Source organism: Lepidochelys olivacea (genome assembly GCF_965140295.1).
Source record: "Lepidochelys olivacea isolate rLepOli2 genome assembly, chromosome: 1".
NCBI classification, from domain to species: domain Eukaryota; kingdom Metazoa; phylum Chordata; order Testudines; family Cheloniidae; genus Lepidochelys; species Lepidochelys olivacea.
Genome location: NC_140411.1, coordinates 97402923 through 97419909, shown reverse-complemented (window position 1 = coordinate 97419909; position 16987 = coordinate 97402923). Strand labels below are relative to the sequence as shown.

At 40.6% G+C, this 16987-nt stretch overlaps 1 protein-coding gene across 2 annotated transcripts in view; it reads right to left on the bottom strand.

The window, feature by feature from the left end:
• The window catches only part of GPC6 (glypican 6), a 1115179-nt gene that overhangs the window by 270872 nt on the left and 827320 nt on the right, over positions 1 to 16987 (bottom strand). For both annotated transcript variants that reach the window (XM_084617953.1, XM_084617954.1), the window contains exon 4: positions 13792 to 13957. In XM_084617953.1, coding sequence (XP_084474079.1) covers positions 13792 to 13957 — 166 coding nt within the window. The remainder of the gene's footprint in view (positions 1 to 13791; positions 13958 to 16987) is intronic.

Sequence of the window (16987 nt, the reverse complement as noted above, 5' to 3'; positions counted from 1 at the left end):
TGATTTAAATGGTTGTTCTAGGTTGTGCAAAGAAATGTACCCTTAGTATGCTGAAAGTTGGCCAAGTGTTGGCCAAAAGATAGACATGGAAAATTTCAAAATAGCAGAATTTGCTCCCAAGTGAAAATGAAACATCAAGATTTTTTAAAAGATGACTTTTTTCCCCTCTAGATGTGAGGGGGGAAAACGGATATCAGAAAAAATTACTTTGCTTTGATCAACCATGAGACAAACAGCATGACCAATTTTATTTTGGAAAGAAATTATTTTCTTTGTAGAGACTTTGAATACCAGTCAGATCAGATTCTCATCTGATGTAAATTAGCATTATTTCATTGCTACAATATGATTTATACCAACTGAAGATCTGACCTCAAGTTTTCATTGGGGGGGTAAGGGAATTTATTGATATATTATATAAACCCCTAATAAAGATGTGGGGTTTGCTTACCATGAAAATCTTAATACCCCTAAATATTGCAGCGTTAAAGAGATTGATGTAAGAAAGTGGTAAAAGACAAAATTACTATAGTTGCAACTCCTGAAATATGAATAAAGCAAACACATTTTGATCAGAAATTAACTAGGTCAGAACACCGCAACTCTGCAGTTAAACTGAAAGCATGCTGTTGGTTCTATAATTAATAATAAATCCACACTGAAGTCTATTGTAATATTTTGTTTTCCATTTTCTATTTGTTTTTATATGCATTTGTAATACTTTGGAACACAGTTCAAAACCAGTCATTTGACCAAGTTTTATACGTATTTTTCCAGGGTGCAGATCTCTGTGGCAACTGTGTTTCAACATACCAATATAATATACTTTTACATCAAAGAAAGATGGATGGATACTGTAAGAATATATTAATTATATATGGAGAAGATAGTCAAATATTAGGAAAGGACTCAAAACTGTAATTTAAAGAAGATTTATTTCAGTGCAGTCAGTTTGCTAAGATGGGAACGTCGGTCATTAATATCTGGTACACAGGAGAATTTCCATATTATCAAAATATGTTTTTACCTATCAGCATAGCTTGGAGTAGCCATATCCCCTGTTATTTTCATGACAGGAATCTCCCAAGATGTAAAGGCCAGGACATGGAATGGTTTCCTTTCTAATTGTTAATAAAGCTAACCAAAGAATAAATGTTGTAAGAAAAGGGAAACTAATTTCCATGAGCTCTAAGGCATTGCAGACATCAGCAGCATATAATGTTTCAGGATTAACTAAGTGTTTAGTCCATTGTAAGGAATACATAAACATTTTCTTTTGAGTGTATGTATAATTAGTTTGTGATTTACATTCTAATGTATAGAATGTAAATCACAAACTAATAGTCTGCTAATACTACCATTATTTAAAGCCATGTTAGTATAGTCATAGTAAACTCTCTTTACCAGTATCTTATAACTAGTGTGTTAAAATAAGTATGCTTACAGTTATCTAAGTATCACTGGGTGTACTCTGATTTGTTCTGTTAAGAGTAATGAAGCCCGAAAGTAATGAAACATGCAGGAGTTTTTGTTATGATAGTTATAAACTTGTTATAAAGTTTGCTACTAGTGAATGCTGCATTTTTAGGTGTTTATATTGCAATGTAATTGCTTGCCTTTTTTTTTGTATTTTCCAGTTTCTTATTTCAGAAGCACATCATTTGCTTGTGCTTTGGCTTTCCATCACCACCTGCATTAAAATGTTACTAGAATGAATTTAGGATACTGCACTAAAAAGATGTTGGGGCAGATGACTACCTCAATTCATGTTACTAGGTACTTGCATACCCTTGGTGAAATCCTATTCTGGCTGAAGCATAGGCCTGTAATATACCCTGTATAGCCATCTGAATTTTAAGGGTTAACCAAAGAACAAAACAGACAGAGAAGCTCTTTATTGTTACTGCAAATCAAAGTGTAATATTAGGCAGGAGAGTTACTACTGATGTGGAAAGTTCAGTATCTGCCTTCTGGTAGGTGGATGAGAGTGCATGTCCTAGGATTTTAAACTCCCATAGGTTAACTCACAATATAAATGACACTATGGGGTACAAAATATGATATTACTGGGCTAGTGCTACATTTTTTATAATTTCTATGAGACACTCAGACCTTTTTTTGCCTTCACATTTTATTAAGTGACTTTTTAAAGTATTTTGTTTGTGTCTTTCTCTGGATGCGCTGCCAATATCTTCTAGAAGTACGAAGGTCAGTGAAAAAAATTAAGTAGTGTAAATGTCCAGTTTTACCATGAACAACAAGACCACACAGACTGTTTACTACAACAGTAGAGTATGTCTAGATCACATGGGAGTAAAAATTTTGGCAGATGGGGTCACACTAGTGCTTGCACCTTTGCTGATCTGATGGCAGCAATACTGGGTTTTAGTTCTGGTCACCCCATCTCAAAAAAGATATATTAGAATTTGAAAAGGTACAGAGAAGGGCAACACAAATGATGGAATATGCCAAAGAAAGCCTAGAACGATGGGTTAGGGGTAGAATCTCCTCTTAATCAGCCAAATCCTGCAATCTTTTTATCAGTTTACTCTGCCAAAACTCCCTCTGAAATTTTGCCTAAGTAAGAACTGAAAATTTGTGCCCAACATGTGTGTGTGACGTAGTAAAGCGAACTGCTTGCACACATCAATGACAGAATATATGAAGTGAGCACAATATTTTTAAAATAAACCATGCCACTTGAGTTATTTTTGACAAAAGTGCTTCTAACATTTTTAGCCTTTTGGATGTGGATCAAGGAAGATGGATAGTTCTGATTTTTAAAACAGACCATACCCAGTCACTTAGACTGAGTTTCGACTTGAGGTTTGGATTATTTTACTGAGTGTTAGATTGAGCTTTGCATTCCTCCAAATGTGAAACCCAAAGTGAGATTCAAGGAATGCAAATCCTTAGTGCATGACACCAGGAAAAAAATTGCTTGTTAATGGAATAGAATGCCACCACAGCCCCAGTTGGCTATCGTGGGTAAGAAGGGAGGGCTGTCACACCAGCATCACAGCTGCACAACTGGCCAAGATTCATACAACTCAAGAATATAACTTAATTGTGCATATTGTGTGCAGATGGCATTTAGATTTCTTTGTAGGAAAACAGATAACTTAAAACTTGCTGCCGAGATGTCCCAGGCTTGAACTCAAGCCTGGGAGTTCCTAGATAGCTGTGGCCACATCCTGGCCTTCACCCAATATCTGCTGAAACCTGCTAGGCTGAGAAGCTAGTAGGACTATAGCCTCAGCCAAGGGACTAACCGTGGGAGCCCTGATTGGAGGATCACCGGCACTGCCGATTGGTCCAGCTACGCTATTTAAGCCAGAAGGAAGCACAAGAGTTTGTCTGAGCAACAAGGTGATCTCCTGTTGTAGCTGCATTGGACTCTGCTTGTGCTGGCTTCCTGCACCCAGCCCAGTTCCTGATTTCTTCCTCAACCCTTCGTTCGCTCCTGTTCCCACTGTGCTCCTGCTCCATGCTTGATCCTTGCCTCTTCTCTAGTTCCTGCCCTTATGTGTTGCCTCCAATCATCAGTTACCAGTCCTAGCTCTGACTCCGGCCTCCGACTTCTGATCCCGACTCTTGCTTGACCCTTGGCTCTGCCATTTTGTATCTGACCCTCAGCTTTGATTCCTGGTTCTGACTGGCTTGACCCCGGCTCTGGTAATTAACAGTTGACTCTGGTGCTGACCCTTGGCTTTGTTCCCCAACCTGGATGCCTGCTCCACTCACTGGATCTGGCTCCTGCTCTGATTACGAGGCCAGACCACCTACACCCCAGTCCATAACAGCCGCTAACACTACTTTATTTTCCACTGTCTAAGAAGATACATGTACACTTAATTGCAATTCAACACCTGTGGCTGGCCTGTGTCAGCTGACTTGGGTTTGTGGGGTTTGGGCTAAGGGACTGTTTTACTGCAGTATAGACATTTGGGCTCGGGCTGGAGCCTGGGCTCTGTGACCCCACAAGGGATTTGAAATATATCCCAGGATTAAGCCTCAGTGTTTTTCAGTAGTAGTCACATTGGAAGGTTTCAAACTGCTCTGAGTTACCTCTATTACTTAGTTACAGTTACCACATTAACTCAGAGCAGCATTTGACCCTGTATTTCTTAACACAAAACTAAGGACAAATGAAATGTTAGTATAACAAATCATCAAATTCCATTACTTCTACTGTGTCAAACCAGATTCATATTTATTTAGTCAAATTTCTAAAATATGCCCATAAGTACACTAAGACAATTAAAATAGTCCAGTGCCAAAAAAGACCTTCCCCATCCATATTCTCCCAGACCTTACTGCATATCATCTCCAAACACATCAGCCTTGCAGCAAAATATGGAGTATAGCTTTGGACCAAAGATCTAATTATTGCATCAAAATATTTTCCAGCAGAGTCAGGAGTATTTGCAAAACATACAGATTTTATAAAAATTGTAAGTAATGTGAAATTTATCAAAAAAGTAAGGCAGCCAAATTTGGGTGCATGTGGGGATACGCTTTTCGAGCGAAAGAGAGAGTGGTGCTCCTGTGTCCAAGTAAAATATTACCCTACATTAAATGCAAGTTTATTTATTTATAGTGATTACTTATCCCTCCCCATTGGAGCGCTGGTGACAAAGTTTCCATGAAATAGTATTTCAAAGAAATACTTTCTATTGCTCAAAACTGTGCTTATTTCACTCTAGGTATTATATCCCTTTGTCTAAAGTTGGGCCCAATGTCCTCCTTTATATATTCCTGGCAGGGGCGCTGGAATAGGGGGGCCAAGGGACAATGGCCCTCCCACTTTTGAAAGTGGATGGGTGACTTTTCATTATGGTCCTGACCCCCTGCCCTTCCTCTTCTGCCCAAGTCCTCTCCCCCTGGCCAGGCCGGAAGCTGGAGCCTGGCCTGAGTAAGAGTGCCCCTGGGGAGCCTGGGCAGCTGTGGGGAGCTCTGGACCCTCCACCTGCCCGGGGTGGGTAGGGCCCGAGAGCAGTCCCTGGCCTGTGTTCCCCCCCCCCGCCCCTGGCTCCCCACCCAGGGCAGATGGAGGGCCCGCAGTTCCCCACAGCTGCCCAGGTGGCTCTTGCCATGACCTGGCTCCGGCTCTTTGGCCTCCAAGGCCCCACCCTCAGGTCATGCCAGAAGCTGGAACCAGGTCAGGTTAAGAGCTGTGCGGGCAGCTGTAGGGAGCTGTGGACCCTCCACCTGTCCTGGACGGGGGAACCAGGGGGTGAGGACATGGGCTGGAGGCTGTTCTAAGGCCTCTCCACCCTGGGCAGGTGGAGGAGGCTGGGCTCCTGGCCCACCTCCAGCTTGGCTGGGGGCAGGGACTTGGGGGAGGAGGAGGAGGAACAGGGCCCCTCCCCACACTTTTAAGAAGAACCTGTTGCCCCTGAAATTCCTGGTACTGGTAAAATGAGTCAAAGTACTATCACCTCACAAAATAGTAGTAGTTTAAAATTCCCCGTTCCCCAAAATGTCACACACACTTAAAACCATTCCCCTCAATAACCCATTTACTCCTTAGATTAAGCAAAGGAAACGAGTACATAGATCATTAACCTTTTAGACTGAGAAGGGAATGGTGTTTACAAACTGGTTTGGTTAACTAGATCCCCACTATATATTAGAAATGGGTAAATTCTACAAAGATTGGAACTGTTGGAAGCTGGGATTTTGGTTTGCCCAATTACAGCTAAACACCAATCCAAAGCTGCATTTTGATTCAAAAATCAAATTATACTTGCAGTGCTATCTGTAAACAGAAAAGGAGTACTTGTGGCACCTTAGAGACTAAGGTGCCACAAATACTCCTTTTCTTTTTGTGAATACAGATTAACACGGCTTCTACTCTGAAACCTATCTGTAAACAGTTTCCACTCAGGATTATAACTCCTCCCTTTGTCCTGCAGTTCATCCACTGAGAGAAATAGAAGGATTTTATAAAACAGCATTATAGGAGGGTTCTGCTGCCGCTTTCAGTTTAAGACCTTTTGAATTTGGGGAATCCTTTTATAGGCTTTTCAGTTAAGGAAAGAGAAGTTTCATTTTGTAACTGGGATACTGGGAGTACAGATTGACAAGAAGGTTTAGTCTAATGCCTACTCCAGGGATGCCCCTGTTGAATGTGGTTCAATGGCTTTAATTTAATCAAAACAGCAGTTTTTCCCCCCCCCATAAACCTTCCATTACTTCAGAAAGGAGTAAAATGAATGGAATATAATATGGGTGAATCATATTATTAACTATATCTCCTATTAAATATAACTACATGGCAGTAACTTTTGACATCCGAATAACTTAGTACTTATGAGATCACTTCTTTTAGTGAACATCAGATTCTTCTGAAGTGATGATATACAGAGCAATCTGGACCAGAAAGAGAAGTTCTGCTTATTGGATTCCTCAGAGAGTTTAGATATGGGCAAGGAAGAGTGCAGCTTAATAATGCCTGAATCATGCAGACTAACAGTAAAAAATAATAAACTTATTCTCTCACTGCTAACGATGTTTTAGGTAAAGCCCCAGAGCTTCTCCAACACCTCCACTACACTGAAACTCAGAGTAGCTGGCCATTCTGTGCAGCACTCTCCAGTCTGAGCTGCTGAGTGCTAATCAGTCACTTCACTTCAGTGTAAGATGATAGGAAGAGGTGGGCAGTGAGGAAAAGAGTCTGAATTCAAAGCCTGCCATTTTGCTTTTAGGGTTCCCTTCTATAGCACACACACTTAAACACTGTTAAACACTCATATTGCATTAGCACCTAAACACGCTTATCAAAATAAGGGCCCCATTGTGAAGTTAGTTGCTATACACAGTGACATGGTTCCTGCTCCTCTACTTTATTCCAAATGTTGACATGCAGTTTTGTGTGGACTTGGAAAGAACATCCCTCAAAAATCTGTTGCTTAACCATGTACTTCCATTTAAACAAGAACAGGTTTATAAAACAATCTCAATTAGTTTTAAAATAAATTACACTGAAGTAGGGGGAATGCAGATTGCCGAAGACTGCTGGGCTCCTGCACTGTTGAGGATATCCCTGCCTCACTGATGCAGACACAGGGGCAAAATGAGAACAGACATATGGATGGATTTTAAGTAGCAAGCTGCAACTTTTATTAAACACTCACACAAGGGAGGGGCAAACCCATCACACATACTCTCCAACACCAGGCATTTAATTGGTTCTAGGAGGAGTTTAAAGGGCTCCTTACCAGACAACGCATAACTCAGAGTAGACTCTTCTCAGCCTATGCCCCAGGACTCTCTGAGTCCTACCCCCTATGCAAAGGGGACATAGGTTGCAGAATGGTGAGGACCTCAGCCCATGAGAGCCACAAGGTCTCACCCTTTCCCATGAGCCCAAGGCCCATCATCAAAATCCCAGGTCTTCTACCTCTGGGAACTGTTTATTTCACCCTTTTAAACTCCTTTGAAACTGGCCGCAAGTTGTTACAAACAACTCAGCCAAGTACCTCAGTTAGGTACCAAGCACATTCCTGCTTAACTTACTGGGGTTTGAAGGTGCCACAAGAAAGGTGAAAAATTCCCTGGTCCTCTGCCAATTGGCTCATAGAAGAAAAAATTCCTTCCTGACCCCCAAATGGATGCTAGGATAGACCTGCAACATCTGTCAGGCTGGATTCCCATTCCTAGTTCAGGGTAGGTAGGGCAGAATGGAACTGAAAGAGGCTCCACATGGACCCCCATTCCCAGGTTAAATCCTAGGAGCTGGGGAATGCTGGCCAACAGGTGCCAGAGTCTTCAAGAAGGAAAAGAGCTACCTAAAGTCCCTCAGTGAATGTCTCCCTACCTCACTGCTGGAACTGGTCCCTGTCACCAACAGCCACACTGAGTTCCCCCATGTGTTGAAGCATGGGCGGGGGGGGGGGAGAGGGAGGAAGGAGGGCATTTTGCCAGGAAGCTTTTTGTTTAGGTTTTTTCCCCATTTCTTCCTTAGAAAACTTCTAATATGAGCTCAGGTTCCACATGCCCACCTACAAGTATTCCAGCTGCTTGTACAGCTAAGGCTCTGCTTGTTTACTGAAATATTATCTGCAGAATAAAGGAAACTGTAGAGGATTACTATCAGAATTACAGTATGCATTTTTCATGATTGAAAGAGGGACTTGAGGAGCACAGATGTCATAGTGATGAGTTAGTATAAAAACCAGATACGTAGATTTGAATCGTTTCTAGCAGCTTAAAAGGGAAGTATTTATCCCTGTGCTTTGCAGTGCACAAACAACAAAACAGAGTACAGAATCTAACTCCTGTGGGTTTCTGTAAGCAATAAATAAAAGTAATTTTAAGTTTTCACTGCTGATCACTAAAAACTTCCATTTGGAAAGAATAGTTACATTTTTGATGTAGAGTTTCATTTACAGAAAATGGGTTACTTTAACTGAGATTTCATGTCAAACTTCCTTCTATAGGTCTCATAAGGTGAAGACCTTTGCCACATCAACACCACAAAAAATATAAGAGATTCTTCAAACACAATCACCAGAGCAGTCATCAACAGCACAGACCCACCGTACCGGCAGTCACCCAAATAATTTATAGAAAACTGACAGGAATAGCACAGAAGGAAATGTCTTGGGCCAGATGCTCTCCTGTGGCTGAACTCCAGTCAGCATGGTGTGTGCATAGATACAGAAGGGAGTGCCATGAGTGAGCTGGCTCTGGGTCTCTGATTCTGAGGGCTAGTCCCACTCAGGCCCTGTTGAGGGTTAGAGTAGTTGAGGTGCTGCTCTAACTTACACTATTGGTGTAGGGTACTTCACAAAATCTAAATCTTTGGATAATAGCCATAGTAGAGCTTTACTACTTTCTTGTTCCCCATGCTGGGTAAGGATAGAGGTGCACAGCTGGTCCCAAAGCCACCTTGGCCAGCTGTTGAACATGGGGAGTTTTTTTGGGCCACCAGAATTCCCAGATAAACATTTGTGACCAGAACCTGGCTCATTTGCTTCACTTTTACTTTTGGAGATGGTGCGCCAGGTTCCCAGCTGTTTCCCTCTCTCCTGCTAGAAACCAGGAATAGAATGAGGGCAGGGTTAATGTACAGCTCCATAGCTCCTAAGAAAAAGTGGTTTTGCATATGCTTTCTGTTAATAGCTGTGCAATGGAATAGGTCCACAGGTGTCAGTGAAGTTAGCCTGATTTACACGTTACTGAGAGTAGAATTTGACTCCAAGTACAAAAGTTGAACTATGATGATTTGCTTTAGATACTGATATATGTTACAGAAACATTTTCAAAAGTATAAGTGCAAGTACACTCATTCCTAGAAGTACAATGACTATTTTAGTTTCACTCTCACACTTCAATAGCTATTTAACACAGCTGATTCATACTTGCTCCATAGGCAAGATCCTGCCTGTTTGATGTACTGTATGTGACCTGTGTGACAATTTATAGTCTGCAGAATCTGAATATTTAATTTAAAAACAAAACCAAACCCTCACCTGGCTGGTTGTGAAGAAAACTCTTCAGACATGAACTCAGTCTTCCTGAGTCTGCAGGCAACCTGACATAATAAATCTGGCTCCTTCACAAGCTCCAGTGCAGGGGTGGGGCCAAGGGTGGGAGGGTACATATGAGGAGTGGGAGTCTTTGTACTGTACTTCACTATGAAGGTTTTGGGCTGCTACAGACTGCAAAGAGCCCCATAGTTGCCCCTTTGGGAAGGTGTTGTAAATTAGAGCATGTCCTGGCTGCTCCAATTTATGGAGAGGCCTGTCTTGGTATCCAGAGCAGCCCAAAGTCTTGAAGACATAAAGGTGTTTCATAGCCACCTCTGTCTCTCCTGGAATATACCTTCTAGTCTGTGCTTCCAGGACAGCAGCACACCTTGGTCTCTAAGCAAACTTCATTGACAATAGCAGGAGCTTCTCTGTGCATTGTGGGGAGGATGTAGTCATAAGTGTATACCCTAGTACATTAGACATAATTAAAAATACAACCTGCCCTTCTGACAGAGACTGTTTGACACCCCTGATCCAATCTATGTAATCTAGCTACTGTGTTATTCTGGATGATAATTAGACAGACCTGGTGCAGTTCTATTACTTTTTCTATTACTATTTCACTTGTCAGGCTTAATGAATGAGAGTTTGGGCAATCTTGCTAACTGGCACATCATGGAAATCAAACTTTCTTAAAGCAAGCATTTGAAAAGCTAATGTGACTGATACACTTTAAAGTGACCTCTTAGGCCCTATATCCTTTCCCTGTCATTTAGACAAACAGAAAATAGAATTTATTTTGTTAGTCATGGCTACAGCTTCTTGTCCCTTACTAAATCCTTTCTCGGGAAAAATCTCCCATAGGATTTCTGTTGGAGCAAAAAAGGCAAAATTTGGCTCTTATTTTGCAATTCTTTAAAAAAAAAAACAACTTGCAATAAAATGTTGCATAAAAAGGATACAGGTTAAGGTGACACAAGCAGGAAAAATGTAATGAAATCTGTGTTTCATGATGCTGCAGCTACATCCCTTCTTACTAATTTTCACAGTCTATAAAATTCTGGAAAGCATCAGATGTTTGGGGGATGCTATCTGAATCGTCCAATCTTTTAAAGTAGATGGATTTATTGCAGCTATATAAATGTGATTTCTGCCTTAACTTGTGTATTGATAAGCTAGATGGACCATGTGACATCCTCTTGTCAGAGAGCCCAATTCCTTTCTTCATTTGTAGAATTTTGGTGTCACAATTTTGGCAATCGTGGGATATTGCTAGAAAATCCTGCCCCGTCCACAAAAGGTGCCCCATTGGGCACAAATGCATTGGAGAGTTTTTTCCAACCAACAACATTTGCAGGATCTTGCAGCATGAAAACTACTAGAAGAGCAAAACTGGCCTTTTGTGTACGAATATGCACTAACATTTGGGATATCTGCCTAAGCAGAGACTGTTAATGCACAAAATTATTTTTTCCTAGTGCATGGTTCCTAACATTAACAGGCATAAAAACTGCTCATGCATTCTTCTCAATCTTTCATAGCTCAGCGGTGCTGTAAAATGCTTCTGTTCGTTTTAATTCAGTGAGTAAAAGTTTTGTTGTGTTTCGTACTAAGGGAATTGCATGTGCTATTAGAAAGCACCCAACAGCCGTCTGGCAGAGGCAACTCACTGCATGACAATCCCACAAAAAGAAAGGGTTAAGAAGTTTCATCTTTAGCAAAGCTGTCAAGGCTCTCACAAAGTGGGATAAAACAGAATACCTTTTCCAAATACCTCTCTCCCCCCTCATCTACCCACCTACTTCACTGAGGTTAATGTAGAGGAGAGAGAGAGAGAGAGAGAGAGAATCCAGTATCAAGTCCTAAAAAGCTTTACTTTCAGCTCTTCGCTTTCATAAGTGTCTACATTAATTAAAACTTCATTTTCAATCTAAATGAGGTATTATTTTAAAATGATAAAAACACTAAATATTTTTCATTTGGGCAATAATGAGTAAAGAGGAGTGCATTTCCAACCAATTCACATTGATTTGTTGGAGAAGATGATGCTCTTAGGCTTTGTCTTTGGCTCTTCACTCAGCCTTTTCCAGGTAATGTTCAACCCTGGAAGCCATTTAGCTATTTCTAAACCTTTCTTCCCATCAGTGTCTTTACCTCCTGCCAAGCCCTTTTTTAAAATTTTTATTAAAGGGGTTGGTGAACCTTGTGGAATTCAAGATTTTGAAACTTTGCCAATCTGGTTTTGGGAGCTTGCTGAACTATTCTGAATTTATGAGATTCCTGCCCCCTCATCCTCTCCACCCCACAATTTAATTCCATTTGGGATTGTGGTGATTGCTGGGTTTTTTAGCCAAGTAATTACATTTAAAATTTTCCATTGTAAGTGACGCTTCAATTATGTATTAAAGAAACACTAAATCTCTCCCCATGCACAAAAAGGGTATGATTTTTGCGTTACCACAAGTCCTGAGTGACAGGAGGCACATACTTGCACTGCTCCAGGGATGGGACCAGCAGCAGTCATAATTTGGTCCATGATTCTTCTCTTGCTCCAAAGGGTAAAAATCTGTGCTAGATCTTTACCAAGTGCATATTACTTCCCCTTCCACTCTATTTTTACTTGTCTGGCTTCTGAGTTGACTTCTACAACTCTTCATCCCTGCCTGCCTATTTCCCCAGTCATCTGCACAGGTTGGAGAGTAGTGATCCTATAGAGGCTACATTCTTTACCATGCTGTTTCCCACAATGCAGTTGGGCAATCCAAGGGAGTAAAGGGACATATCTTAGAAACCTCCCTTCCTAGCATGGCTGCATATTGCGAGTCATGATCTTGTCCTATGTATAAAATTAGACTGGCAGAAGTGGAGCCCATCTATTATTTATTCATTAGATTGTCCCTCTAGTCTTTATTATTGTCATCATCATCCCTTCAGTACTGCTTTTTCACTCTGCCTACTCTCTGCTCCATTTTTCACCCCTCCCCACTTTTTTATGCCATCTCTTCTAAGTGGAATGCAAATTCAACAGTTTGCATGTCAGAGCCTAACTTTCAAACTCACACCATCCAGTTCAGTTTAAAATGAGGCAAAATGTGTTTGCTCAGGGTATTGTTTCTCTAAAATTCATGAGGCAGAATTTATTCTCTTTTGTCACACTCAGAAGTTTTGTCTTTTGCTTTAGGACCACTGTTTTATAGCAATCCAGTTTAGACGTCTGTAGAGTGATGAAAAGTCGTTAGAGGTTGAAATATCTACCTATTTTTTTTTGCCTTGCCACACTATTATTTGCTTTGTCTAATACATCATGTCCTTGCACTAAACGAAATCAAATACCCTTTTGGGAGCTGGGGCTTAATTCTGAGAGCTATCTTAATTCTGGCTGGTTGTTAGGGAGACTTGTTTTTTGGTTGGCACACTCCCCTAAAGATTTATGCAAATTAAATTGGAATCACACTTTTCCTTAAATGATGATTTTCCACCCTGTTCCTACTAAGATTCTGATTGTGCACTTTATATTTTTTTCATTCTACATATTGAAAGGGAGACGTCAACACATATCAAGTTGCAGTGGGGAAGGTCTAGGTTGGATATTTGGAAAAACTATTTCACGAGAAGGGTGGTGAAGTACTGGAATTGGGTTACCTAAGGAGGTGATGGAATCTCCTTCCGTAGAGGTTTTTAAGGCCTGGCTTGACAAAGCCCTGGCTGGGATGATTTAGCTGGGCTTGGTCTTGCTTTGAGCCGGGGGTTGGACTAGATGACTTTCTGAGGTCTCTTCCAACCCTAATCTTCTATGATTTTAAAGTAAAGCATTGAACTAATAGTTTATTTGCTGCAACAGTAACTTTTAAAAGCTCTTTCTCCTTATGGTATTGGAATTAAGAAATTGCAGAGATGTAGGTGTATCCATCCTATCAAGATGGATACACCTTGCTAACAGGTGCTCAGCCCACAAGCACATAGTTAATACATAGTATTTCTCTCACTCTCATGTAAATATTATCACATCCTCAACCAAAACTTTTTCAACATGCTTTGCATATCCTCTAATAATTCAGTTCAGAAACCTCAGCATCACACAACACCTTTATATACTTAATAAGAACAGCTCTGGGGGAGGGGGGGAAATAATAATTTCTTACTACAAGCCACAAACTTTGATTAAAAAATGAGAGAATATTCAATTACCGCTTGACTTAAAGCTGCATTTTCCACGCTGGTAAATACTGATGGTGTAGTATTTTTCTGGACTTCTCACGAAACATATTTGTTATCATCTCCTTGTTTCACCAATTATTTAAACCCTTCTTACCTATGAACAGATTCCACTCAGTGTCCAAATCGGCCTGATTTGCTAGGCAGCCCTTCATTACGTTGAGGCAGTAGTTGTTGCAAGGTTTCACAGTGGGAAGTCCTCTGCAGTAAGGGCAGTATAACATCTTCATTAGTGCACGGATGCACCCTGGGTTTGGACTGACCTGTGGAGTTTAAGGGTGGTAGAAATGAAAAAGGAGGAAGTAAATTTCCTATCCCATGAGATACTATGTACCTGAGATGCTCCTCAGGCAGTAGATGCAGAAAGGACAGTTTGTGACAGGAGCTTAACCCTTACTAACACCCTCCTGTGTGACTAATCAATTACTGCCAATTATCTTAATTTGGCCGACATCAATGATTTCCAAGAACATAGATGTCAACATTCCCATTTTGACGTCAGTGTAATTCAGCCCCAGATCTCCTGCACAGCATCTACATGAACAAAGAAAAACAAAGGAAAAATCCAAAGAGTAAGTGGGAAGGTAAGGGAAAGATTCCAACAGGAAGGGAGGGATATTCAAATTTGTTAAGGTGTAAATGGGATATCAGAAGGTCTTTTCAGAACTACATTGCTGTCTTCAAATACCACTTTAATTCCCAAACTCAGATTTTTTTTGGCATTATCTCAAGTAACCAAAAAGAGAGTCTGGAAGGGCAGTTGTGACCCTAAGAGAAGCCAGTGCCAGAAGGCAAGGCACTCCGTAGTATCTAGCAGTGAGTCTCAGCTGACCTGACTAGCTCAGTGAACCCCAACTCAACTGATGTCAGGATATTTATTTAAAAGTTGTCTTTTAATAGATCATTGGAAAACTAGTAATTCACTGATCATTAACATTCTTGTGTGATTCATGTACTGTTAACATATAAAGAATTACAAATATGTGCTGAAAAAGGTGTTTGGCAGGTAGGGCTTCAGGTGCCCTGCCCTAGACAAAGGGATGTCATTCTGCCTGCTTGAATGTGTCTCCAATGTAAATTGAGCGAGGAGAGACAATGGAAGTATATTTACATAAAAGGTAAAAACAAACCATCAACTAGCAACTGGGAGGGGACTGTAAAAATTAACATGGCATCAGCTCTCTGGTGGACACAGCAAGCTGAGCCCCCAAGGAGGGCTTCCTGACTTTGAAAACAAAGATAAACTTTGAGGATAAAAGCAGAGAAATATCATAATAATCCTTCACCTGAGAAGCCAAAGAACCCAAGCGCTTTGGCTCTGTGTTAGATCCTGGCTAAGGACTGACCAGCCATGCTGGAATTTCTTACCAAGCACTGTGGTAAGAAAACTACTTTTGAACAAAAGACTCTAGTTTGTAAAGTTAGGTTTCAGCCGTGGAAGTGTATTGTTACTTTTGTTTGTTTGTAACCGTTTCTATCCCAATTCCTCTACCTGGTATCACTTAAATATCTGTTCTTTGTTAAGAAACTTAATCTTGTTTTATTACACAACCACCTCAGTGCAGTATTTCAAACTGAGGAGTAAAATCCTCAGCCAAACTAACTGGCTGGTGCTGTGCACTGTCTCTTTCAAGGAGCAGCAAACTTGATAAGGTTCTGTGAGTGCTACAGTGAGCAGGACCGAGCACTGCAGAGGAGACTGTTTTGGGAAGACTCAGGTCTGGAAGGGCTGTTGGCGTCACACTGCAAGGAGTAAGCAGGCTGGTGGAAGCCAGGGTGAGGTCACTGTGCTGTGAGCAGGCTGCTGGTGTCAGGGCTCTGAGCCAAAGTCACGCAGCACAGAACCACCCAAGGTTCCAGACCAGGGAGTGACAACCACTTGTGGTCTGAAAGAAATGTCCAGTGCATCACAACGGCACAGCATCCTCTTGATGTAACTTCATTAATGTACCTGACATAACACAGTAGGATTATTCATATTGGGCCTTATCCAAAACTCATTGAAATAACTTGAAAGAATTCCATTGATTTCAATGAACTTTGGATCAGACCCATTGCTACCAGAGGTGATTGTCTAAATTAAGTAATGTTTCTTTGCTATATATACACACTATTAATTACTAATTTGCACGGGAAGTGGATGTTAGTTGTTTGTTGAGGATGAAAGAAGATGCAGAAATGTATTTTGAAAGAAGATTTGTGCACAATATCTAAATAACCATGAGACCTTATTTTTGAAATCCCCACCCTCCTATTTCCCTGACTGGTGTTTTTGTTTTGTTCTACATTATATCTGCCATTACAACGTAAACTCTTCAGGGCAAGCACTATGTCTACCTCTATTATTCAGAAAGTGCTTAGCACATTTTGGGAACTATTACAATAAAAAAAGAATAATGATTCCTTGTCACAATGGATTAAAACATATATTTCCCCATGCAATGGTGACCAGCACAGGGACATGGCAGAAATCCATGCTGCTGTCTGCTTTTCAGAATTTTGAAGAGAGCACAGTAATGAACTTTCAAATATTAAAACCATAGAAAGTCTGATTTTCTCTTATCCCTGATGTTAAAACACTGATTTTTGAAGGACTGCTGAGTGTATGTTTAAATGAGACTTTTACATGACACTTTTACATTAATAGGGTTCTGCTAAAAATCATACTAGATGCTGCTGATTATGCTCAAAGGTGTCTTTTCAATCATTTATAACTTTATTTTTAATTTTTAGTCCTCCAAACCTAGCAAGAGCACTAATCCCCAGTGAGGGGTCTGTTCAGAGTAAGTTTCAACTGTTTTGGCTATAATTCCCCCCACACACACTGTAGATAAACTTTTATGGTTCCTCTATGGTCATGAAAAATGGTTGAGGGAATTTTGCTCAAACTTTCTAAAATCTGAGAGACAGACCAAACATGGAAAAGTTCATTTTAGAAAACAATTTTTTTCAGAAATGTGATGAGCATGTGAAATCAGGCACTTATCTTTGGAAACTGGTATTGCAGCCATAAATAATTTGCTTGCCACTGGCCATCTCTACTTTATGTATTTTCAAAGCTCTCTTCTTCATCCTCATCTTCAAAAACAGACTCTCCCATGTGGTAATTCTTGTCTGCAGACCAGTTTCAGTCAACAAAAGATCATTCTTTCCATTCAGAATTATTTAAAACCCTCAATGGGCTTTTGGGAGCTATTGGATTTTTCCTTTACCAGTCCTCTTGTAACTGATGTTGATGGAGAAGGAGGTAGAGGGGATTTTTAAAATAATTTATTTTAATTGACCCTAAGCCA